The sequence below is a fragment of the Scyliorhinus canicula genome, chromosome 1 (genome assembly GCF_902713615.1).
Source record: "Scyliorhinus canicula chromosome 1, sScyCan1.1, whole genome shotgun sequence".
In the NCBI taxonomy this organism is placed as follows: Eukaryota; Metazoa; Chordata; class Chondrichthyes; order Carcharhiniformes; family Scyliorhinidae; genus Scyliorhinus; species Scyliorhinus canicula.
In genome coordinates, this window is record NC_052146.1 from 41,186,935 (window position 1) to 41,213,761 (window position 26,827).

The following is a 26,827-nucleotide window of genomic DNA, read 5'->3' on the forward strand; positions in this document are numbered from 1 at the left end:
TCGCTACCCCTCTAGTCTTTGTGTCCAGCCCCGAGTGGAAGACCTGACTGACCCAGCCGTTCCTCAATCTAACCTGGTCCACTACTCTAAGGTGCATCTCCTGCAGCATTACCACGTCCACCTTCAGTCCCCTCAGGTGCGCGAACACACATGCCCTCTTAACCGGCCCATTCAACCCTCGAACATTCCAGGTGATCAGCCTAGTTGGGGGGCAAAATGCCCCCCCCCCCACCTATCAGCCATCCCCTTTCTTGGGCCCACCTCCAGCCCATGCGGCGCGCCTCCTCCGGCCCGCCCCCGCCACCGACCTCCTCTCTGCCCCTCAACCGAAGTCCCTCCCTCGTCAGCAGAAAAACTACCCCCCCCCTCCCCAGCAACACCACTCTGAAACTTAACCCATACAATAAACTAAATGTATGCACACCCCCCCACTGCGCTTCCGTGAGCTAGCTCACCCAGCTAGCTTGGTGGCCCCCGCCGGGCGCCAAAATGTCTCCCACCTCGCTCCCCTCCTCCCGCTCATACAAACAAATTCCCCATCTAACGATCCCCACACAATCGCCCAACTGAAAGATAAACACCGAAACCCAAACAAGCACGTCTCCGTCCCACAAAACTGCACATCAAAGCAAAAGGTATTGCCAACATTCACCAAAAAGAAAACCCGAAACGAAAAACCTTTTTCCCCCCTTCTTAAACAGAACTCAAAAACAGAAGAGAAATTTTTTTTAAATAATGATATAAACCAACAGGTTGCATCAAAGTTCGAAAGTTCTCAGCCCACCACCAGTCCTTTTCTTTTCGCGAAGTCCAGCGCGTCTTCGGGCGACTCAAAATAATGATGCTGGTCCTCATATGTGACCCAGAGACAAGCCGGATACAGCAGTCAAAACTTTGCCTGTTTCTTGAAGAAGATTGACTTAACTTGGTTAAAGCCTGCCCTGTTCCTGGCCACCTCCACAATCAGGACCTGGTGCACCCGCAGGATACTGTTGTCCCACTTCCAGCCCTGCGTTCGCTTGGCCCACTGAAGAATACATTCCTTGTCCAGGAACCTGTGGAATCTCACCACCATTGCCCTCGGAGGGTCCCCCGTTCGCGGCTTCCTCGCAAGCGCTCTATATGCCCTGTCCACCTCCAAGGGTCGGGAGAATGTCCCCTTCCCCAGCAGCTTTTCAAACATACCGCTACGTATCAGCTCCCTCAGACCCCTCCGGGAGCACGACAATTCTTAAGTTCTGCCGACGGGACCTATTCTCTAGGTCCTCCACCTTCTCTAGAAGCCTTTTCTGCTGGTCCCTCAACATCCTCACCTCCAGCTCCACCGCAGTTTGATTCTCCTCCTGCTCAGCCAGCACCTTCTCAGTCTTCTGTATCGTCCGATCCTGGGCGTCCAATCTGTGCTCCAGCCGATCAATCGACTCTTTAATCGGGTCCAGGCAGTCCCGTTTCTGCTTGGCAAAGCTGTCCTGGATGACCTGCATCAACTGCTCCGTTGATCGCTGGGCCGACAAACCAGGGGCCCGGTCCTCGGCCATGCTGTCTCCTGCTGCAGCTTCAGCATAGCTCTTGCTTATCTTTTTATTTCTGCCTTTTCGTGCACTTCTGGTTCTTTTCTCCATACACCGATACATGGAAACTGGGCCCAATTGCCTCAGCCTTCGAATTTACAGTTTAAAAGCGGAAAAATGTTGGGGGGGGGGGTCCAAAAGTCCAACCAGAGTGGGAACCACCAAATGTGTGACTTACTCCTTCATAGCCGCCACCGGAAGTCCGTGCAGTGTGTTGTTGACAGTGATCGTGAGGTCTTAAGAGTAAGTGGACGAATGATACAAGATTTGTCTTCTTCATATTTATTGTCAGACCAATACTCGTTTTAAAAAGTATTTTTATCCCAAATTTTCAACATTTTTACAATTTACAACAAGCACAACCCCCCCCCCCCCCCCAAAAATCACATTAAGCCCCCCAGCCCCCTGCCCCTCCCTCATCCGTCAACGGTAACTAACTCCCCAAAATACAAAATGAACAAACCCCAACTATTGTAGAACCCATCACTCACCCCACAGAGCAAAAAGGGCTGGTTTAGCCCAGTGGGCAAGACAGCTGGTTTTTGATGCAGAACAAGGCCAGCAGAGCGGGTTCAATTCCTGTACCAGCTGAGAATTCTGAATTCTCCCTCTGTGTACCCGAATAGGCGCCAGAATGTGGCGACTATGGACTTTTCACAGTAACTTCATTGCAGTGTTAATGTAAGCCTACTTGTGACAATAAAAGATTATTTATTTATTTTACTTTCTCCAAGGCCAAAAGCTCCAATAGGTCCTCCGGCCACACCGTGGCACAGGTTGGAGAAGCTGACCTCCAAATCAGTAAGACCCACCTGCGAGCAATTAGCAAGGTGAAGGCTAAGACACCTGCCCCCGCACCCGCCTGCAGCGCCAGTCAGTCCGACACCCCAAATATGACTTCTAGGGGACCGGGTTCCACGTCTACATGAAGCACTCCCAAAATGGTGCTGAAAACAGTCCTCCAAAACCTTTCCAGCTTCGGGCAGGCCCAAAACATATGTTTATGGTTTGACAACTTGCAGCCATCTTGCTGCACACCCCACTGACCACCCACTTGGCCTGTGGTTCTGCAGAGTGAGAACAGCCTTATGGGTGCCTACGGGCATTACGCAGCCCAACCAAGGGCAACGCTCACAGTAGCCCCTACAGGGGGGCGCCAGACAGGGCCACAGAGCATACCGCTGGCAAGGGCAGAGGTCCACATGGTGCCAGGCACCAACGGGGCCAGGATGCAGAAATGCAGGGACACGGTCCACAGTGCCAACCGGGGTCACCATGTAGCCCATTGGACCTGGTTGGGCACAGGGGTACGCACATGCTAACATGTCTGCCTTTCACCACCTGCAGACAATGGATGTTGGAATTCAAACAGTAATGGTGGCCTTCCTCCTAGTCGCTGCAATCCTGGGGGATGCACGGAGGCTGTACGAGCTGGAGCTGCTTAAGGAGGAGGACTCTGCAGCTCCAGAGGAACAGGAGGTGGTCAGTGAGGATGGAGAGCCGGGAGACCAACAGGCCGAGGAGGAGAGGGAGGTGCAAAGGAGACACCGTCATGAGGCCTCACATGTACCAACATCGCCTATCATTCGAGGACCTGCTGAACCGGGCATGCCATTAGAAGATTCCGACTGAGTAGGGGGACAGTGTGACATATCCACCGGAGTCTACAGACTGACGTGGAGACCCTCTACAACGATGCCCAGGTGCGACCAGGAGAGTGATCGAGCGGTGCTTCAGCATCCTGAAGATGCGGCTCAGGTGCCTGAACGGCTCTGGAGGGGCCCTCCAGTATAGCACTGGGAGGGTCTACCACATGGTGGCCTGCTGCATCCTCCACAACATCATGCAGCAGAGGTGCGACGTGTTGGAGGACGAGGATGAACTCCAGTCCTCGTCCGACGAGGAAGATGCAGGGAGGGCGAGAATGGGCAGGACATGGGGCCTGGACAGGCACGGGAGGCCAATCAATGTGCACGCCTGTGCCAACGCGCACAGGACACTCTAATCGTCTCCAGGTTCACCGACTAGGGAACTGGCCAGGGGCACGGACATCACATTGCAACCCCTGCACCCACCACTCCCATGAACACCCTATCCCCCACATGATTCTTACCTTCCTCGCTATGGGGTGTAGACCCTGGGTTGGCAGTCACAGTGGGTCGGACCCATGGGATGGAGGATGAGGACAAGCGGCTCAGGGATGAGCTCTGGTGCTCCGCATCATTTGACAATGTCTGACTCCTACCCACGATAGCACTTTCCACTGTCCACCTGCGTGAACTCTGCATGCGAACTGGCCATTCCATCACGCGGTCTCATTGAATCCATGGGTGGTGGAGGTGGGGGTGGGACACGGGAGTGCTGAGTGCTGGCTGAACTGCGGTCCCCGGGCCTTTCCACCCACAACATCCGCCCATTCTCTTGCCCATTCTCACGCTTAAATCTTGGGAATTAAAACTCATCACAGTGCTCAACGTATAATCTGACAAGAGCTATACACAATGTAACCGTACTCTGGCTGTTATTAACAAGGGAATTCAGAAGAAACTTCTTTAATTGCAGAGTGCTGAGAATGTGGAACTTGCTACCACAGGGTGTGGTTGAAGTGAACAGTACAGAAGCATTTAAGAGGAGGCGAGATAGGCATGAGAGAGAAAGGGATAGTGTTTTACTGATAGAGTTAGATAAGAAAATACAGGAGCATAAATATCAGCATGGCCTGGTGGGGCCAATTGGCCTGTTTCTGTGCTGTATGACCAGTGCAGTTTTATGTTGCACCCAAAATCACAGAAAGGAATCATAGAATCCCTACAATGCAGAAGGAGGCGATTCGGCCCTCCGAGAGAGCACCCCACCTAGGCCCACTCCACCACCCTATTCCCGTTATCCCACCTAACCTTTGGACACTAAGGGGCAATTAAGCACAGCCAATGCACCTAACCTGCAGATCTTTGGACTGTGGGAGGAAACCCACACAGGCACGGCGAGTACGTGCAAACTCCACAGTCACCCAAGGTCGGAATTGAACCCAGATCCCTGGTGGTGAGGCAGCAGTCTAACCGCTGTACCACCACAGAGAAGAAGATATGACATCAACTCAAATAACCTGTGAACTAAACACAAGTGGAGACCAGAAACTAGGAAATGACATTTACTGCAAATTAAAGTGCATGTCAATAACTTCAGGTGTTTTCCAAACACATTATCTGGAAAACTGGGAATTTGAGATTAATAGACAAAAAAGCAGAAAAAATGTAGGAACATAAAGACAAGTACTATTTGACAGCCTATTGATGTAAAGCAGAAGAGTCATGCTGAAATGAAAGGGACTACAGTGGGAAAAAGAAAAATAAAGAAGGAAACATACACAAAAGAACTCTCCCCCCCAAAATAAATAATAACAAATAGCAATACAAGAAAGAAGAAAATAACATCATAAACCCACCGCCGCAAAACCAAACCCCCCAACCATCCCCAAACCCCCCCCCCAAAAAACCCGGTTGCTGCCGAGACCGACCACTCTCTACCCCTTCGCCAGGAAATCGAGAAAGGGCTGCCACTGCCGTAAGAACCCCTGTATCGACCCCCTCACGGCAAATTTCATCCTCTCCAACTTGATGAACCCAGCCATGTCATTGACCCAGGTCTCCGAACTCGCGGGCCGCGTATCCCTCCATTGTAACAGAATCCTGCGCCGGGCTACTAGAGACGCAAAGGCCAGAATGCCGGCCTCTCTCGCCTCCTGCACTCCCGGCTCTGAAGCTACCCCAAAGATCACGAGCCCCCAGCCCGGCCTGACCCTAGATCAACCACTTCCTACAAAATCCCCGCCACCCCCTTCCAAAACCCTTCTAGAGTCGGACATGCCCAAAACGTATGGGTGTGGTTTGTCGGGCCCCCCAAACACCTCCCACACCTGTCTTCCCTTCCGAAAAACCGGCTCATCCTTGCCCCCGTCATTTGAGCCCTGTGCAGCACCTTCAGCTGAATTAGGCTGAGCCGTGCGCAAGAGGAGGAAGAATTCACCCTCTCCAGGGCGTCCGACCACGTCCCATCCTCAATCTCTTCCCCTAGCTCTTCCTCCCATTTCACCTTACGCTCATCTACTGAGGCCTCCTCCTCCTCCTGCATCAGTTGGTAGATAGCCGAGATCTTCCCTTCCCCAGCCCACGTCCCTGAAAGCACCCTGTCCTGCACCCCCCTTGGCGGCAGCCGCGGAAACTCCTCCACCTGCCTCTTAACAAAGTCCCTGACCTGCATATACCTAAAAGCATTCCATGGGGTGAGGTTCCGCTTCCCCACCAGCTCCTCCAGAGTCGCGAACTTCCCATCCAAGAAGAGGTCCCCAAACTGTCTGATGCCCGCCCTGTGCCAACTCCCCCACCCGTTCTCCCTGGTGCAAAACGGTAATTGCCCCGTATCGGGGCCCAAACAGAGGCCTTCACTACCCCCCTATGCCGCCTCCACTGTTCCCAGATTTTGAGGGACGCAACCACCACCGGACTCGTGGAGTACTTTGCCGGGGTGAGTGGAAGTGGGGCCGTCACCAAAGCCTCCAGACTAGTACCCGCACAGGACGCTACCTCCAGTCTCTTCCATGCGTCACCCTCCCCTTCCGTCACCCACCTGCGAATCATCGCCACGTTCGCCTCCCAATAATATCCACACAGGTTGGGCAGCGTCAGGCCCCCTACCTCCCTTCTTCGCTCCATAAATACCCTCCTTACTCTCGGGGCCTTCCGCAACCACACAAACCCCAGAATCGACTTATTCACCCTTCTGAAAAAAGCCTTCGGGATCAATATGGGGAGGCACTGGAAAAGAAACAAAAACCTCGGGAGCACCGTCATTTTAACCGACTGGACCCTGCCCGCCAACGAGAGTGGCAGCGCATCCCACCTCATGAACTCCTCCTCCATCTGCCCCACCAGACGCGAAAAGTTAAGCCTATGCATAGCTCCCAGGTCCTAGCCACGTGGACCCCAAGATACCTAAAGCTCCCCTCAGCCCTCCTCAACGGGAGTTCCCCTATCTCCCTCTCCTGACCCCCTGGGTGCAGGACAAACAACTTGCTTTTCCCCACATTGAGCTTATATCCCGAAAAGTCCCCAAACTCCTCAAGTATCCTCAGCACCTCTGGCATCCCCTGAGCCGGGTCCGCGTCATACAGCAGCAGATCACCTGCATACAGCGACAACCGGTGCTCCCCCCCCCCCCCCCCCCCCCCCGCAGAATCCCCCTCCAACTCTCCGAGTCCCTCAGCGCCATGGCCAGGGGCTCAGTTGCTAACACGAAGAGCAGGGGAGGCAAGGGGCACCCCTGCCTCATCCCTCTGGAAAGCCGAAAGTCCTCTGACCTCCTCCCATTCGTCACCACACTCGCCACCGGGGAGCTGTACAGCAACCTCACGCAGCTAATGAACCCCTCACCAAACCCAAACCTCCGCAACACCTCCCACAGGTAACACCACTCCACCCTATCAAAAGCTTTCTCCACATCCATGGACACCACTATTTCTGACTCCCCAGCCACCGGCGGCATCATCATAACATTCAACCCTCCACCCGCTCGTCCCCTACTCTTGGAAACTCCCGCTTATCCAAAAAGCGGTCCATCCCGCCTGCTTCCCCAGGGGGTACCGCCCGGTACAGCCCCTCATAAAGGGATCCGAGCACCCCATTGAGGTCCTTTCCACCCCGCACTAAGTTCCCACCCGCATCCGTGGCTCCCCCAATTTCTCTAGCTGCCTCCCGCTTCCGGAGCTGATGAGCCAACATCCGACTTGCCTTCTCCCCGTACTCATACACTGCCCGCTGTGCCCTCCTCCACTGCGCCTCCGCCTTACGGGTGGTTAAAATGTCAAACTCTGCCTGGAGACTGTGCCGCTCCCTCAGAAGCCCCTCCCCCGGGGTGTCTGCATATCTCCTATCCACCCTGACCATCTACTCCACCAGCCTCTCCCTCTCGACCCTCTCCCCGTGCACCTGAATAGATATCAGCTCCCCTCTAACTACTGCCTTTAGCGCTTCCCAAACCATCCCAACCTGCACATCCCCGTTGTCATTGGTTTCCAGATACCTCTCTATACCCCTACGGATCCGCCCGCACACTTCCTCCTCTGCCAAAAGCCCCACATCCAACCTCCACAGCGGGCGCTGATCATTCCCCTCCCCCAGCTCCAGGTCCACCAAATGTGGAGCATGATCAGAAATGGCTATCGCCGAATACTCCGCCCCCACCACTCTCGGGATCAGCGCCCTGCTAAGCACGGAAAAATCAATCCGGGGGTACCCCGTATGAACATGGGAGAAAAAGGAGAACTCCCTACCCCCCGGCTTCAAAAACCTCCAAGGGTCCACCCCTCCCATCTGATCCATGAACCCCCTCAGCACCGAGGCCGCTACCGGCCTCCTGCCAGTCCTAGACTTCGAGCGGTCCAGAGCCGGATCCAGCACCGTGATAAAGTCCCCACCAAGAATCAATCCCCCTGTCTCCAGGTCCGGGATCAGTCCCAGCATACGCCTCATGAAGCCCGCATCATCCCAGTTGGGGGCATAAACATTAACCAAGACCACCCGCTCCCCCTGAAGCTTCTGTGAGTGAGCTGACTTCTGCTGACCACGGCTACTCCCGCCATAACCACGACCCCCCCCCCCCCCCCCCTCCCGATGCAACACAGCCACCAATCCCTCCCTACCAGCGCCGGCCCCGCCCCCAATTCCTCCAGCGCGGGAAGATAGCCCGCGCTTCCAACCCAAGCCCCGCCCCTCGACCCAGCACACGGGAAAAAGACGGACACATGACCCATCGGGACCCCAAACTACTCCCCAACCCACCAGTGGAAAAAACTAAAAAAAAGCACCACAATAAATAACCAACAGCCCCAAAGAAACCCCGAAAGAACCCAAATAACCCAAATAACCATAACCAAAATAGCGAAAACGAACAGAACAACCATCAGCAAACACAGCCAACATAGGCGAAAGGATACCCAAGAGGGCAAAGCCTCCAAACAAAGTACATTTCCCCCCAGCCCCCCAGTCCGAATCCAAGTTCTCAGCCTGGACAAAAGCCCAGGCCTCCTCCGGAGAGTTAAAATAGAGCTGGCGGTCCTTGTACGTGACCCAGAGGCGAGCCGGCTGTAGAAGGCCAAACTTCACCCCCTCCCTGTGGAGCACTCCCTTCGCTCGACTGAAGCCAGCTCTTCTCCTCGCCACCTCCGCGCTCCAGTCCTGAAAAATCCGAACGTCCGTGTTCTCCCACCTGCTGCTCCTCTCCTTCTTCGCCCACCTCAACATGCACTCCCGGTCAACCAAGCGGTGGAAACGGACCAGCACCACCCTGGGCAGATCGTTCGGCCTGGACTTCCGCTGCAGCACTCGATGGGCGCCTTCCAGCTCCAGGGGACCACGAAACGACCCCGCACCCATCAGCGAGTTTAACATTAGGACCACATAGGCCGCCAAATCCGAACCTTCTAGCCCCTCCGAAAGGCCCAAAATCCGTAGATTCTTCCGGCGGGAGCGGTTCTCCATCTCCTCCATCCTCGCCTGCCATTTCTTGTGCAGTGCCTCGTGCGACTCCACTTTCACTGCCAGGCCCAAAAGCTCATCCTCATTCTCCGAAGTCTTGTGCCGCAGCTCCCGAATCTCCCCGGCCTGAGCCGTCTGAGTCGCCACCAGTTTGTCCAGCGAGGCCTTAAACGGCTCCAAAATCTCGGCTTTGGGCTCCTTGAAGGAGCGCTGAAGCAGCTCCTGCTGCTCCCGCGCCCACTGCTGCCACGCTGCTGCTGCTTCCCCGCCGGCCGCCATCTTGCTTTTTCTGCTCTCGCCTTTCTCTGTGGTAATACCGACTACTGCCACCGGCCGCTGGGCACACTGGCTGTGTTTCCCCCCGGGGGAAAGTCGAAACAGCGCCGTTGCGGGCTCGAAATTCCAAAAAAAAAAAAAGCGGGAGCTGCCGAACGTGTGGCTTTGCTCCGCATTGCCGCCACCGGAAGTCTACACTAAAACAATTAATACACATTAGGCGCAATTCAACTAATTGCGCCCCAAGACCAAAGATTTTAGCCGCGTGTTTCCAGACGCTCGCAGCACCAAGAAACACATGGCTATACAATGTGATGTTGTATAAGGGCCTCAGCAGGAAAGGCATGGCCAACGCCGCACACAGTCCCGTTTTGTACACTGGGGAGCTCCGTTTTGTACACCGTGGAGCTCCGCTCGCTGGAATTCCCCAGTGTAGTGAGAGATCAGGACAAAATTTTTAAATGGCATTCCGATCTTGAGGTCCCCCGAAGTGACACCTGAACCCCCCCAGCCCAAAAGCACTATGGGGGGGGTCCCCCCATCCACCCAAACACTTACACAGGACACCCCCGGCTCGATTGCAATTGCGCACAAATGTCAGCTTGGTACCTTGGCAGTGTCAACCTGGCACCCTAGCAGTGCCACCTGGGCACCCAAACGGCTTGCAGCTGGGTGGCCTCCATCTGGGAGACCCCCACAAGTGCCGTTCCGTGTAGTACCCGTTTGTGGGGGCCAGTGCTGAACAGCGCTCGCCCGTGGTCTCTGAGGCGAAGGGGATGAATCCCAAAGCTTCAGGTACCTCGGGAATCTGCACATTAGAGTGAGACGACCTGCTTCACTCCAATATTCAGAGTGGGCGGGATTTACATCGCAATGTTGCGAGCCAGGTAGATCCGGAAGCAGAGTCTCCTTGCTTTTATCAGTCACGCCGTGCTGCGTTTCAGGCACAGCATGGTCATTAGATCGCACCAATTTCTCAAGCACACATACAACTTGAATGGGCCAAAATGATTAAAAGTAAAAGGCTAGACCAGGCATGACTTGTTTCTGAGGCTTTGTCCAAAAAGCTTATTTTATTATAACTCAAATTGGACCACATTTTCACCTTTAAAATAAAAAAATTATTTCTGTTTCTTCATATTTTACAACGTGATAACTAAATTAGACTAATGTATGTTTTGAAATCTATGATTTATTGGAATGAAAAAAACAATCAAATATGGCCTCTCCAACAACCACTTTGTGTTTCTCTTCCTTCACTCCTCCTGAATCAATGATCCTTAATATGAGAATGCTCCATACTTGCTGATCCATCCTCTAGTACTATACCTTGCATAGAGATTGCTATTCGTGTGATTTCAACAGTTAGTATTCACATATTTGGGAGCAAAAGAGAACAGAGACCAAGAACAAGGGAGTGGTGTATTTGACATTGAATCGTCAAGCCCAATCTTGTCCTTATGTCCACAAGCTTGCCTTTTGTAGCTTTCCTAAAGCAGCTACAAACCCACCCACTGGTGTCAAAATGTCTAATTTAGTTGCTGAGAATGCTAATGACAACAGCTAATTGAAAAAGGATATTTTAGCAAGCTGGCCCTTAGCATATAATAAGCTGCGTTTATGATATATTCAGAAGGAAAAACAGCCCCAAAGTTTGTCTATCAAGTGTGCTGCTAATTACATTGAGGATGAAATGGGAAGTCTGAAAGAAGCGGAAATACTTAAAGTAGTAAACATATAGTTGTTTGGTAGCATGGAACCTATTTATTGCTGAAAAAACAAGACATGTCGAAGCTTTTAGTCTTGCCCTCCATTAGGACACCTCATAAGAATACCAAGGGGGGAAACAACAGACTTCCTGTGGTGGCCATGAAGTGGTCACACACAGGCTGGCTCCTGCTTGAAGTAGTTGGTTTGGCCCCCTTTACCTGAACTTTGGGGAATTTCAGCATAAATGCTGTGCGTCGAGTGGAAGGGGATTAGTTCTCCCCCAGATGGGTATGTCTGCAGGTTACCAAACATGACAGAAGACAGTGAAAGCCACGGTTAAGGAGTTGGAGGAGACTCGTGGCTTAGTATCAATTGCAAAAATGGGAGAGGGGGAAGGGTTATCGTCAACTGGAAAACTGCAAAATGGAGCGGTAGATGAGCTTCATTAAGGATGAACTTTGGCAGCTGTGAAAAAAAATGCAGAGTGACTGGTCAAAGGCAATTGAGGGGGTAGTGGCACCTCTTTGCAGGACTTTGGAATGGGTGGAGAAGAGTCTGGAGATGCAGGGGGCGACGATCAAGGAGGTGGCGAAGGAGGTGTCTGACCAGAGTGACTGGATTGTGACGCTGGAAGCGGAAATGGCGATCCTGGGGGGACATGTGTTAGACCCTGCGAGCAAAGGTGGAGGACCAGGGAACAAAGGTCCAGGTGACACAAATCTGAGGATCATTTGCCTACCGGAGGGAATGGAGAGAATGAGTGCAACGGGTTATGTCACAAGAATGATGGCCAGGTTAGTGGACAAGAAGATGCTTGTCAAGGCCCCAGAGGTGGATCGGCCCCATAGGTCCCTGAGGCAGAGGCCAAGAGCAAGGGAGCTGCCGTGGGTATATGCACAAGTTTCAAGACAAGGAAAAGATTTTGAGATGGGCCTGGGAACAGCAGGATTGCAATTGGGAAAGAAACCAAATCTGGATTTATCATGATATCTGCAGTGCACGAGGGGTTGCTTTGGGTTGGAGTGACAGTGGGGTGGCTGGAGAATGCTTTGTTTGGGTGCCATTTTGAGGTGTGGTTTTTCACGTTGAGTTGGTGTGGGGTATTGGGGGTCGGGGAGGAGGTCTGGATAGAAACAGGCAGGGGTGCATTTGGGATGAGCAGAGGTTAGGGCCTGCAGGTGGGAGTCACCACGCTAGCAAGAAATGCTAGAATGGAAGTGGGGGGGTGAGGGGCTGCGGCGGTTAGCCACTGGAAGGGAGGGGGGAAGAAGGTGTGTTGTGGCGCCGGGGGTGGGAGGGCAGCGTGGCAGTTATGGAGTGGGAGTTTGGTCATGGATGGGGTAGAGGACCATCGTGGGTGGGCCCTATTTAGAGTGGGAACGTGGGGGCGGAGCGAATGATAATGATGGCTGACTCTAGGGGGGAGGGGAGGCTGACGTCTCCGGTGATAATCATGACATGGAATGTCTGTGGGCTAAATGGGCCAGTTAAATGGTCCCAGTTGCGCACTTGAAAAGTTTGAGAGCAGAGATGATTTTCCTGCAGGAGACACACCTCCAGATGAAAGATCAGACGAGGTTGAGGAAGGGGTGGGTGGGGCAAATGTTGGATTGGATTGGATTTGTTTATTGTCACGTGTACCGAGGTACAGTGAAAAGTATTTTTCTGCAAGCAGCTCAACAGATCATTCAGTACATGGGAAGAAAAGGGAATTAAACAGAATTCAAGAAAATACATGAGAATACATAATAGGGCAACACAATATATACAATGTACTACATAAGCATCGGCATCGGATGAAGCAGACATGGGTGTAGTGTTAATGAGGTCAGTCCATAAGAGGGTCATTTAGGAGTCTGGTGACAGTGGGGAAGAAGCTGTTTTTGAGTCTGTTCGTCTTGTTCTCAGACTTCTGAATCTCCTGCCCGATGGAAGAAGTTGGAAAAGTGAGTAAGCCGGGTGGGAGGGATCCTTGATTATGCTGCCTGCTTTCCCCCGGCAGCGGGAGGTGTAGATGGAATCAATGGATGGGAGGCAGGTTCGTGTGATGGACTGGGCGGTATTCATTGTATGCCGATGACCTATTGCTGCTCGTGACGGACCCCTTCGAAAGCATGGGCACGAAGTGGGACTGGTCAAAGTGAGGGTTCTGTATTTGGAAGAAGTTTTCGCCACTCTGGAGAACCTAAGGTAGAGGGTAGAGCTGCTGAGGGGGAGTGAGTTGAGGTATCTGCAGGTTAGGGACTTTGCGCGAAAGGTCTGGAGGGGGTTCCTTAGGTTGCCGGGATACTGGAGCAACTGCTGCTTCCAGACGTGGAAGGGGAGGGAGGAATTGGGGATATATACTAGTGGCTGTGGGAGCAGGGAGGTGAGCGGGTGGTGAAGATCAAGCAGGAATGGGAAGGGGAGTTAGGAGGGGCGATCAATTGGGGAGTATGGAGTGAGGCACTGCGTAGGGTAACAGGACCTCCTCCTGTGCAAGGATGAATCTGATACAGTTTAAGGTGATGCACATGGAGATTCAGGTTATGCACAAGTGGGCCACGATGCATAGGTGGAATTTGATGGGGTTGGTAGAGGAGGTGAAGGGGGACCTTAAAAGGTGGGATGCACTGCACCTGATATTGGCAGGGAAGGTGCAGGTGGTGAAGATGAACATAATGCCAAGATTTCTGTTTGTGTTTCAGTCCCTCCCGAAGGCCTTTTTTCAGAAACTAGATGCACTAATCTTGGAATTTGTGTGGGTTGGGAAGGCACAGAGGGTGAAGACGACTCTGTTGCAAAGGCGGAAAGGGGAGCTGGCGGTCCCAAGCTTGTTGCATTATTATTGGGCAGCGAATATGGAGAAGGCGAGATGATGGTATGTATAGGAGATGGAGTGAGGAGGGGTTAGGGACATGTTTGAGGGGGGGGGGTTGCTGGGTTAGAGGAGCTGCTGGTGAGGTTCGAGCTACCAAGGGGAGTGAGTTTACATATTGACAGGTGCGAGGCTTTACGTGCAAGGAGCTGCCTTTATTAACTCAGTTACTGGAGCACATATCCTTTTGGAGAAAAAGTTGCTCCCGCATTAGGGGTGGGGATGGGAGGATTGGGGATATATATGGGTGGTTGGGGGAACAGGGCTTGGTCTTCGTGAAAAAGATCAAGCGGAAGTGGGAGGAGCTGTTGGGAAGGGGGATAGGATTGGGACTTTGGTGAGAAGTAATGCTCTGAGTGAATTCAACCTCCTCCTGCGCAGGGATGAGTCTCATTCAATTTAAGGTGGTGAACATAGTCCACATGGCTTGGGCCCGGATGAGTGGGTTTTTTCCAGGGGTAGCGGACGGGTGCGAGAGGTGTGTGAGGGGGCCAGCGAACCATGCTCATTTATTCTGGGAGTATGAAGAGTTGGAGAATTTTTCAGAGGCAGTGTTCGGGACTTAATCAAAGACTGTAGAGGTTGAGATGAAGCCAGACCCTTTGGTAGCAATCTTTGGGGTGTCGGGGGCGCCGGGGCGGGGAAGGGGCCGATGTCATGGCCTTTGTCTCTCTGGTTGCCTGCCGTTGGATACTTTTGAATTGGAGGTTGGCCATGCTGCCAGCAATTGCGGCATGGCTCGGAGACATTTTTTAAAATATATATAGAATTTTTAATTTAGAGTACCCAATTAATTTTTTCCAACTAAAGGGCAATTTAGCATGGCCAATCCACCTACCCTGCACACCTTTGGGTTGTGGGGGTGAAATCCACATAAACACATGCAAACTCCACACTGACAGTGACCCAGAGCTGGGATCGAACCTGGGACCTCGGCGCCGTCAGGCAGCAGTGCTAACCACTGGGCCACTGTGCTATCCCCTGGCTGGGAGACATGAATGAGTTTCTCAGGTTGGAGAAAGTCAAATGCATGGCTATATTTGAGTAGCTGTTTGTCACCGGGGTATAAATGTGGAAAAAATGTACAAACTGTGTACTCTGTTGGGTGTTAAGGTTGTGTTATTATGTTGAATATGTTTGGAATACAATATCTTTTTTAAAAAAGGGTGGAAACAACAATTTTTGTAGACAGAAAGAAAATGTACACACATTGCACCTGTTTCAGCTCAACAAACGAAGAGACAACCATTCACTGACTCATTCCTCAGGGCAAAGCCTTGATTAATCAGGGTCAAAGTGCATGGTTTAAATTTCAAACAATGCTTGCAGTTAACTGTGAGTCAGCATCAACTGGTACATTCTCTTTGGCAACACCTCTTACCAATGAGAGTCCGCTTGTGAACCAATCAGCACTCTCTTCTCATACAGTATAAATTGTTGTTTTCCTCTTATATTGATGTATTTGCCAAGTGTCTTGATCGGTGCAACATAAAAAGCTTTGACATGCCTCTATTTTTCAGCAATGCTGCGGTAAACATAAGCAAATCATGAATATTGCACTGGACACAAATATTCACATACGAAAGTTTAAAAAAATGTAAGAACACTGAACTGACAATAAACTAGAGATGAAAAATGGCGAATCCCATTAGACATGCCATGACGAGAAGGAATAGGCTGAGTGAAGACACTTCCATGGATGAAGTTACAATATCTCAATCCCACTGCTCTCAATATCAAACTGAACTTGTATATAATGATGGACAGAGTATAAAAGAAATCATGAATTTTACGATGTGAGCGAATTCACTTCTTATGAGCAAGTTATTGCAGAACTTCACAGGAGAAAAGATTTTTAAGGCATGCAAGGCAACGGAGATGGAAGGAGCACAGAATTTTGAGTTTGCACCATATTACTCAGATATTCTATGATTTACAAAGTATATTTTATCAATGTGTTCATAACAGGTGCGTGCACAAATGTATATTGGCATTGTGATGATGCAAAACCCAATGGAGAAGTGTATTTACTTGCTTATACTATACAAACTGATCGATTTACAGGTTGCTTCCTATGCCCTGTGTTATGAACCATCCTCTCCTCGTATGGTTGCACTGTGATACACCTGCTAATAATTTGAAGCTCATATTCGCTAGTGGAAAAAAATATGCATTCTTCTATTACTTCAAATACCGTTCTTCATAACCTATTATCTTTAGGTTATGCGCTACAGTAAAATATTCAGTTTTTAATATGGCCCTCACAAAACCATAACTAGAAAAATATATATTTATTTACTTTTTGCAAATCTTCCTTAAATCTATTTTGAGGAGTAGAAATCCCTACACCAGTTCCAAAAACAGACATGTAATTTGTTAGTGCTTTCCAACATTGTGCCCCTTCTTCACTACCTTTTTTGGAGTGGAAAAGTGAGGCACATAGTTTGTACATCAATGAAATTTTGCAACCGATCCTCAAACAATAGCCAGAGGCTGATAATAAATGTAGTAGAGATTCTTAAATGATTGAAGTAAAACATTATTACTTAAAGTGTCAAGAGCATGACACAGATGGTTCTCAGATGTGCTCATTTTTTGGAATAATTAAACATTAATGAGATTTTATTACAATCGGTGCTTCAAAAATGCCGAAGGCTTCGAGTTATGTTCACATATATATATATATATGGATGCAAATGGAAAGTTTGATATTCCAAATTGCATCCATATACATATGCTTCTCTGAGCACTTATTGAGTAATAGAGAGAGGAAAAGTAAAACATACTTCAACTAGTTTGACAACATTTGGATGATCCAACTTCTTCAAAATGGCAATTTCTTGATACACGCTATCCAAAGGCCCTTTAAGCTGTGCAGAGATTTGTGGCGCAGCTTTGACACCTCGAGGTGGGGGACGACCTAGACAACAGAATAGAAACACATACTCAAATTTTTTTTTTTACATTTTGAGTACCCAATTACTTCTTTTCACAATTAAGGGGCAATTTAGTGTGGCCAATCCATCTATCCTGCACATCTTTTGGATTGTGGGGATGAGACCCACGAAGACACGAGGGGAATGTGCAAACTGCACATGGACAGTGACCCGGGTCATCGGTGCCGCAAGGCAGAAATGCTAACCACTGCACCAATGTGGTGCCCAATCACATACTAAAATTAATGGTTCATTATCAATAACCTTTCATCACAATTTTATATTACAGCACAAAATAAAAGATAACTTAAGTTTGTTCATCTAAGGAATCCATTGACAGAACCAATATTATGCTCGGGAAAGGCATTATATCTTTTCAATATAGAAAAAATCTGAGCTTTGGAACGAGTGAGAATAATTATACTATTAGTGTGAAACAATGGGTGCAATTTTCTGATCCAGAAAAGCCAGCAGTAGCAGAGCCTGTTGGGCTGAATCTTGCACAATTTCAGGTTGCCCAAATTGTACACAGAGTGCATTTGCATTATGTAACCGATCAATCAAGTTTTTTCTCATCCCTGAGAATGGAAATCACCAAAACTGAATTTAGCTTTTTTATATGTTACCTTTTCTATTCCATTAGCTTTCCCCACTGGAAATACAAGGCACATAATCGGAGTCTCTCTCTACTTCACAGAGTTTATCTCTCATGGCAACAATTTCCACCCTTCTCTCAATTTCACATGGTTCATCTCAGACTCTTCCCTTCCTTTACTTCTATTTCCATTTCCAGTGATAGTCCATCAACTAATATTCATTATAAACCCAGTAACTCTCTCAGTTACAGTGACTACACTTCCTCACACCCTCCATCCTGTAGGGATTATATTGTATTCTCCGAGTTCTTCCTCCTCCATCACATTCATTCCAATTTTGCAATCTTCCATACCAGTGTTTCCAAGATGCCTTCTTTTCCCTTCAAAGATTTATGACCCATTGTTTTTGTTGGGATTCCCGGTCATGTCTGCCACATTTTCCATACTTCTGCTCTCACCTCTACCTCCCAGAACCATGATAGGGTTCCCCTTACCCTCAACACCATGAGCCTCTGAGGTCAATAGATCATTTCCGTCAGTTCCAGCATAATTCCACCATCCTTTGTTTTCCAAAGGGTGTTTTCCCTTTGTGATAGCTTGATTCACATGTCAATCATTTCCAACACATGTCCCTTCCAATGGCACCTTTACAGACAAACAGAGGAAATGCAACATCTGCCCTTTTACCTTTTCTCTCCTCACCATCCAAGGCCCCAAACACCATTTCCAGCAATTTACATGTCCTTCTTTCAATTTCATATACTATATTCACTGCTGACATTGGGCAGACTAAACGTAGATTGGGTGATCGCTTTGTGGAACACCTCTGTTCTGTCTGGAAACGTGACCCCGAGTTTCCGGTGACTCTGTCCCCCATTTTGTTTCTTTTTCTTTGCATTCCTTGGTTTTTCTCTTTTTTGCTTTCAGATAGCAACACACCTGTGCGGCACATCTTTTTTTATCTTGGGTTTCTTTTCATGCCCCATTACCAATCCCTTTAGCCCTGAACGACTAGCTAATCTATCATTCAATTTCTCCTGTTTTCCACATTTATCACAGGTTTTCCTTTGTCCTGTCTCATCCACCCAGTGCTCAAATTCTCTAACTTTTCCCAGATCTGATGGTCAACCTGAAAGGTTAACTCTATATATCTCTCCAAAGATGCTGCCTGACCTGCTGAGTATTTTCTGTTTCTTCAAGGTTTTCCTTTTTTCCATCGGGAGAAATTCATCTCCACATTTAGACAAATATGGAGATTACATGGCTGAAATTGAAAACTGTTTTTAAGGGAAAGTAGGGGAAAGTGGGAGAATCAGTGTTCTTGATCTCCATATGTCATTCTATCTGTGCCTAAAAATATATTCGATTTTCTGAATGTATTCAAAATTATGAAGGAATAGGTAATAACAGACTGTTTTCAGTGAGCATGGGGATTAAGGATGTGGATGCAGATATAAGATTAAACAGAAGAAATTTATGATGGAGAGCAGGAGAAACATTTTTCACACAGATCAGTGAGGCTGTGAAATGCACTGCTAGAGTCAGTGTTTGAAAGTAAGTGGGATAAAACAATGGGAAAAAAGGTAAGCACATGGGATTATAACTCATGTGGAGCATAAACGTCAATATGTAATGATTGGCCCAAATGACTCATTTCCATGCTGTAACTTCAATGACTGCCAAAACAGCAGTATATATAATATATATAGATACATATATTTAAAAACTACCATACTTACGTGGAAATCCAGCTTGCCTCATTAACTTCTTCTTGGAAAGGACTTTCATTGCCTAGCAAGGAAATGCAATTAATATCTGCAAAGCTTATTAATTCATACGATAATTAAACTTGAAGCTGACGAAACAAGATAATCTGTAAACCTGAATTTCAGAAAATATTGAAATAACACAAATATATTTATTGGATCAGGCAATAAATAATATTATAGCAACGATAATAAGAACAAAAACTAGATTTCAAGTTATGCTATTCTATGGTTAATTACCCACAAAAAATCTAAGGTATGAAATTCTAGATCAATGTGGGATCTCGTCCCAACTTATGTTTAACTCATACAAAAATCAAGGACTAGATTCTCAGGTTTCTTGACGGTGTGATTCTATACTCCTGCCACTTGACAACCCCATGCTACCAGGAAATCCGCAGGCAAAGAGAATCCCATCCCATATTTTGAAAATGTAATTAAGCACATTAAAATGCAAAGCGCAGAGTATTAAATAAAATTAACTTCAGCTGGAGGAACCCTAAACTTTGTGGGATTGGAATATTTTCATCTAAAAATACAATGATTTCTACATAAGGTTTTAAATATCCCTGCAACTTTCTTTATACCTCCAGATAAGAACATAGATACTTTCACATGATTAAATGTAAGTAAAATATCTAACTGAAATAAAATCAGCTTGCAAATAATGTCTGAAATACTGTATCATAAGGGAGAGCTGCTAACTTACAGTTGTCTATAAAAGTTAATGTTTTATGTTTATTCTTCACACAATTCAATCATACCTTGGGCTCAATTAATGAATGCTTAGTACTTGAACTCAACAGCATTTTTACAGGTCAAAAATGTTTTTCAGGATCTGTAGCTAATCTTAAGTTGTTCTTGTTTTTATGAGAATTGGATGTACGTCTTTTCTGCATCAACATAAAATATGAATAATTCAATGGGTCTTGGTTTAGAATACCCAATAAGAGGAATGTTTGATTCATTCAGCACATACATAGTAAGTGTTATCATCTTCGTTGTATGCCAGTTTGACAACTCCATAGGAACCCTGCACAAAAGAAGATAATGGACTTAGAAAACAATTAAGTGGTATAATTCATCAATTAGAGCCACACTGTGAATTTTCAAATGCTTCACAAATCACATGTAAAATTAATTCACTGTCTGCAAGAGAGGGTGCTTTTGGAAACAGAAATGAAGATTAAATTTTAGAACACTAAAATTAATCAATGACTACTCTATAAATTATTCATCACGTGGATATTAAAGTCAACAAATGCTGCAAATGTTCGTTAAAAATTGTAAGTATCTCAGCAGGGATGGGAAGGCAGTCTGCCAGTCGCTGGGCATCACAACCTACCCTTGCAATCCATGAAACTGTCTAATCCAGCTGCATCGCTGTAGAAAGGGTTCATGCAGAGGCTAGACAGCTGGGAGAGACAGCATTGTTGGGATGCTCAATTTCCACATACACTTTTATTTTCTCCAGTAAAGCTCTCCTAGATGTAGAGAGGGTGGAGGCCATTGCATGTTTGGATAAAATACCTAAACTCTCTAGCACAAAGATTAATTATTTGACATTTTTAATATTCAATATCAAAGTCGAGCTAAAAACACATCAGCACAAACGTACGGTTAAGAGTATGTAAGAACAAATTTTCTTTTTTTTTTTGAAAATTGAGAGTGCCCAATTCCTTTTTTCTCTAATTAAGCAGCAATTTAGCGTGGCCAATTCACCTACCCTGCACATCTTCTTGGGTTGTGGGGGGTGAGAACCATGCAGACACAGGAAGAATGTGTGAACTCCACACGGACAGTGACCCGGGGCCAGGATCGAACCCAGGTCCTCAGCATCGTGAAGCAGCAGTGCTAACCACTGCACCACCGTGCTGCCCAAGAACAAATTTTCAACGTAAAATTATTTTGTATTCTGTTCTCAGAATGCTCACCTTTCCAATTTCATCTTTCAACTTGTACTGGTTTAACTGCACACAATCCTATTGGTATAAACAAAATCAATAAATAAAATATTAGAACACTGGCTACCGGAGCCATGGATATTCAGTAATGTGGCCAATGAATCAAGTCGTAATAGCCTTTTAATTTGCAAATTCAAGGGTACATCAATCATTCTCAATCATCCTAAGCAGGTGATATTCTTAAAATTGTAACCATTTCAACGCAGAGTAAGATAACCCAAATTAATAAGAGAACAACTTCTGTTTGTCGACAGAAAAAATAAAGTTGTCAATCAAAGCCTGTTTGACCTCTGAGAATGCTCAAAGTACAATAATGTAATTATTTAAATCAGTTTCCATAATACTATTATTGCAGCAATAAACTGATTTATTCACTTACCCAATTTTCAATTTACCCAAATTTGGACTATTTGGATAAAGCAAATATCATTGCATTTTCAGTCAAAAGTCTTCCAATATTAAGAGGCAAATCTAGGATGGGGGAGTTTCATTGTCAAGTTTGATCTTGTCCAGACACTATCCAGCAGAAATCCACAACCGCAAGCAGTAACTCTGATTGATTAGTCAGTAAGCCAAGTAGGAACAGCAGTTTAGTGGTTATGGTACTGGGACTACCCAATCCAGAGGTTCTGATTTCAAATCCCACATTTCAATAAATCTGTTTATTTGTGGGATAGACAAGGCCATTACCATGAAAGTTGCCAGACTGTTGTAAAACACAAGTGGTTTATTAACGTCCTACAGTGAAGGGAATCTCTCAATGCAAGTGGCTTCCATTCCTGTCCCACACTATGTGAGTGACGCCTAAAAAGCGTTAGGTGACTAAAGTTGGAGAACAAATACTGCCTTGCAAGTGTAGCTCATATCCCAAGAGCAAATACAAATATACTGAAGCAGCTTTGAACCTATAAAGCAGGGGTGGGCAAACTACGGCCCGCGGGCCGCATGCGGCCCACCAAAGGTCTTTATGCGGCCCACCAAGTCATTTTTTTTTTAATGTTTTTTTTTTTTAATTTTTAATTATTTTTTTTAAGGTTAACGGGGGTGGCTGTTGGGTTACTTACTGGTATAGGGTGGATACATTGACTTGAGTAGGGTGATCATTGCTCGGCACAACGTCGAGGGCCGAAGGGCCTGTTCTGTGCTGTACTGTTCTATGTTCGAAATGAGGCGCCCAGAATCATAACCGGGTGAAGTAATTATTTTACTTAATATACTATGCGGCCCTTTAAAATTGTGAATTTCTGAATGTGGCCCTTGCACGGAAAAGTTTGCCCACCCCTGCTATAAAGGTTTTGTGAACCAACCTGGTACAGTTCTAGCAAACATGTGGCAGGATGGTGACATCACAACCTCTGGCTTTTTATTATAGTGGCTTTTGTGTTCAAAAACATTTGACGACACACAATCCTACTTGTGAACAAATATAAAAACATAAACTAGACTTCCGGTGGCTGTGATGAAATAGGAAGCCACACATTTGGGAGCTCCCGTTTTAAACGGACTTTTCAGCTCTTTTTAGAGCCCAAAATGGAAATTTTTCGACGTCTCTCGGTGGGGGAAGGTGTGCTGAACGACTTTCCCCGCAGTCCATGACTCGAACTCGGAGTGGAAAGGGGGAAAAAGCAGCAGCAACTCCCCAGAAAAAACGGGGGAAGGGATCCAAGATGGCCACCGGCAGAGCTCCAGAGGAGTGGAAACAGTGGGCCCAGGAGCAACTCGCTGCTCTCCTGCGCTGCTTCACAGACTTCAAGGCTGAGGTACTGAGCTCTCTGCAGGAAACAAACAGAAGGCTGTCGGAGATTCAGACCACCCAGGGTGCTGCCATCAAGGAGTTGCAGACGCAGGCCACTGAACGAGAGGAGGAGGCCGTGTTCCTCGTGAGTAAGGTGGAGGGGCACGAGGCACTCCACAAGAAGTGGCAGGAATGCTGCGAGGAACTTGATCACCGCATGAGGCGGAAAAACCTGCGGATCTTGGGCCTTGCGGAGGGGCTGGAGGGGTCGGACCTGACAACCTATGTGGCTATAGTGCTGAACTCGCTAGTGGGGGCCGGATCTTTCCATCTGCCCGTCGAGCTGGAGGGAGTGCACAGGGTGCTGGCCAGGAGGCCTAAGGAAAATGAACCCCCGCGTGCGGTGCTGGTGAGGTTCCACCGGTTCAGTGATCGGGAGTGTGTGCTGCGCTGGGCCAAGAAGGTGAAGAGCAGCAAGTGGGAGAATGGGGTAGTACGGATCTACCAGGATTGGAGTGCGGAGGTGGCTAAGCGGCGGTCCGGATTTAATCGGACGAAGGAGGTGCTTTACAGGCAAAAGATAAAGTTCGGAATGTTGCAGCCCGCGCGCCTGTGGGTAACTTATTCAGACCGGCATTATTATTTTGATTCCCCGGAGGAGGCGAGGGCCTTCGTGCGGACGGAGAAACTGGACTTGAACTAGGGGTTTGGGGTTGCGGGGTCGGTTGTAATATCTTAGCGCTGGATTCTGCTGTTGCTATGTTCTTTTGCAATTTTGATATGGTTATTTATGGGGGTGTTGTTCTGCTATGTTTTTTTCTGCTGTGGGGCATTGGTTGAGTTGTGTATCTTGCGGGGAGGGTCGGGGCGGTTTGTTGTATTCTATGTCGGGTTGGGGGTATGGAGTGGGGCTGTTATTTGGGAGCTGCGTCAGAAGGGTGTGGTGGGGCAGTGCGAAAGAGCGGGCTTTCCTCTGGTTTCCCGCGCTGTGGGGCTGGGGGGCGGAGACGGTGATGGGGGAGGCGGGGCCTTAACTGGTTCTTCCCCGCGCTGGAGCGGTGCCTGGAGGAGGGATAGATTGGGGGATGATCCCACTTTGTGAGGGGTCGGGTTATTGGCGGGAGTTTCCGGGGTCAGCAGTAGTTAACTGACCCACGGAAGTACAATGGAGGATGGTTCGTGGCTGGGAGGGTTCCTAGCCTGGGGGAATGGGAGGGGGGGAAAGGGGAATACTGGGTTGCTGCTGGTAGGGTCTGGTGGAGGAGCTGGTGGAGGCTGGGGGGACAGAGGAGAGGTGTTGTCGCTGTGGGGACTGGGTCGGGCAGGGGGTGCTGGCCTGGGGCGGGCAGTCGACGGGCTATGGCTAGTCGAGGGGGGGGGGGGGGGGGGCCTCTGATCCGGTTGGTCACCTGGAATGCGAGAGGGTTGAATGGGCCGGTGAAGCGGTCGAGGGTACTGGCTCACCTGAAGGGGCTAAAGGCAGATGTGGCAATGCTTCAGGAGACCCACCTGAAGGTGACGGACCAGGTCCGCCTGAGGAAGGGATGGGTGGGGCAGGTTTTCCACTCTGGGTTGGATGAAGAACCGGGGAGTGGCGATTCTGGTGGGGAAAAATGAGTTGTTTGAGGCATCGGAGGTGGTGGCGGATAAGGGGGGTAGGTATGTTATGGTTAGGGGCAGGCTACAAGGAGAGGCGGTGGTACTGGCTAGTGTGTATGCCCCAAATTGGGACGATGCGGGCTTTATGAGGCGTATGTTGGGACGGGTCCCGGATCTGGAGGCGGGAGGTCTGATCATGGGGGGGGGACTTTAATACGGTGTTGGATCCTTCACTGGATCGGCCCAGCTTTAGGACGGGTAGGAGGCCGGCGGCGGCCAAGGTACTGAGAGGGTTTATGGATCAGATGGGTCGGGTGGATCCATGGAGGTTTGTGAGGCCGAGGGCACGCGAGTACTCTTTCTTCTCCCACGTACATAGGGTCTACTCTCGGATAGATTTCTTCGTGGTGAGTAGGGGACTGATTCCGAGAGTGGAGGAGGCCGAGTGTTCGGCCATTGCAATCTCCGACCACGCTCCGCATTGGATAGAGTTGGAGATGGGGAGGTGCGGGACCAACGTCCGTTGTGGCGGTTGGATGTGGGGTTGTTGGCGGAGGAGGAGGTGTGTAGGAGGGTTCGGGCAAGTATTGAGGGGTACCTCGAGGTGAATGATACGGGGGAGGTTCAGGTGGGGATGGTCTGGGAAGCCCTGAAGGCAGTGATTCGTGGGGAGCTGATATCCATCCGGGCACAGAGGGAGAGGAGCGAGAGGAGTGAGAGGGATAGACTGGTGGGAAAGATGCTGGAGGTGGACAGGAGGTATGCAGAGGCACCAGAGGAGGGACTGTTGGGGGAGAGGCGCAGCCTGCAGGCTGAATTTGATTTGCTGACCACTAGAAAGGCGGAGGCACAGTGGAGGAAGGCACAAGGGGCAGTGTACGAACATGGTGAAAAGGCGAGTAGGATGCTGGCTCATCAGCTCCGCAAGCGGGATGCGGCTAAGAAAATTGCTGGAGTGAGAGACAAGAGTGGGAATGTGGTGCGGAAGGGGGTAGAGGTGAATGAGGTCTTCAAGGACTTTTACGGGGAACTGTACCGGTCGGAGCCAACGGGGGAGAATAGGGGAATGGAGAGGTTCCTTGACGGGCTTTCTTTCCCGAAGGTGCAGGAGGAGAAGGTGGAGGGGTTGGGTGCGCCGATTGAGCTGGAGGAGCTAGTTAAGGGGATCAGGCAGATGCAGTCAGGGAAGGCACCGGGACCGGATGGGTTCCAGGTGGAATTTTATAAAAAGTTTGTGGACCTAGTGGGCCCCTTGCTGGTGCGGACACTCAATGAAGCGTGGGAAGGGGGGACTTTGCCCCCGACGATGTCGCGGGCGCTGATCTCGTTAATTTTAAAGAGGGACAAGGACCCCCAGCAGTGTGGTTCATACAGGCCCATATCTCTCCTCAACGTGGATGCTAAGGTCCTGGCAAAAATCCTGGCCACGAGGATAGAGGACTGTGTGCCAGGGAAGGCAGCTGAACACGAATGTGCGGAGATTGTTGAATGTCATCATGATGCCGGCGATTGAGGGGGAGGCAGAGATAGTGGTGGCACTGGATGCGGAGAAAGCCTTCGATAGAGTGGAGTGGGGGTACCTATGGGAGGTGTTGGGGAGGTTTGGATTTGGTGAAGGGTTCATTAGATGGGTACGGCTGCTATATGAGGCCCCAATGGCGTGCGTGGCCACGAATGGAGGTCGGAGTACTTCCGGCTTTACCGAAGGACCAGGCAGGGTTGCCCCCTGTCCCCCTTGTTGTTTGCACTGGCAATCGAGCCGCTGGCGATGCCGTTGAGGGATTCAGAGAGGTGGAGAGGCTTGGTGCGAGGTGGAGAGGAACATAGGGTGTCGTTGTATGCCGATGACCTGTTACTGTATGTGGCGGACCCGGTGGGAGGGATGCCGGGAGTGATGGAGTTGCTGGCTGAGTTTGGGACCTTTTCAGGTTATAAATTAAATTTAGGCAAGAGCGAGGTGTTTGTGGTGCACCCTGGAGACCAGGAGGAAGGAATTGGTAGGCTCCCGCTTAGGCGGGCAGGGGAGAGCTTTAGGTACCTAGGGGTGCAGGTGGCCAGGGACTGGGGGGCTCTTCACAAGCATAACTTCACCAGACTTGTAGATCAGATGGAGGAGGAGTTCAAGAGGTGGGACATGCTGCCATTATCGTTGGCGGGAAGGGTACAGTCCGTCAAAATGACGGTGCTTCCGAGGTTCTTGTTCCTCTTTCAGTGCCTGCCCATCTTTATCCCCAGGGCCTTCTTTAGGAGAGTGACTAGCAGTATTTTGAGCTTTGTGTGGGCAC

At 49.1% G+C, this 26,827-nt stretch overlaps 1 protein-coding gene across 6 annotated transcripts in view; it reads right to left on the minus strand.

Moving 5' to 3' along the window:
- The window catches only part of LOC119961836 (calcium/calmodulin-dependent protein kinase kinase 2-like), a 131,968-nt gene that overhangs the window by 51,055 nt on the left and 54,086 nt on the right, over window positions 1-26,827 (minus strand). For all 6 annotated transcript variants that reach the window (XM_038789252.1, XM_038789242.1, XM_038789222.1 and 3 more), the window contains exons 3-6: window positions 21,179-21,226; window positions 20,224-20,277; window positions 19,218-19,269; window positions 16,733-16,866 (exon numbers count right to left, since the gene is read on the minus strand). In XM_038789252.1, the coding sequence (XP_038645180.1) occupies window positions 16,733-16,866; window positions 19,218-19,269; window positions 20,224-20,277; window positions 21,179-21,226 (288 nt within the window). The remainder of the gene's footprint in view (window positions 1-16,732; window positions 16,867-19,217; window positions 19,270-20,223; window positions 20,278-21,178; window positions 21,227-26,827) is intronic.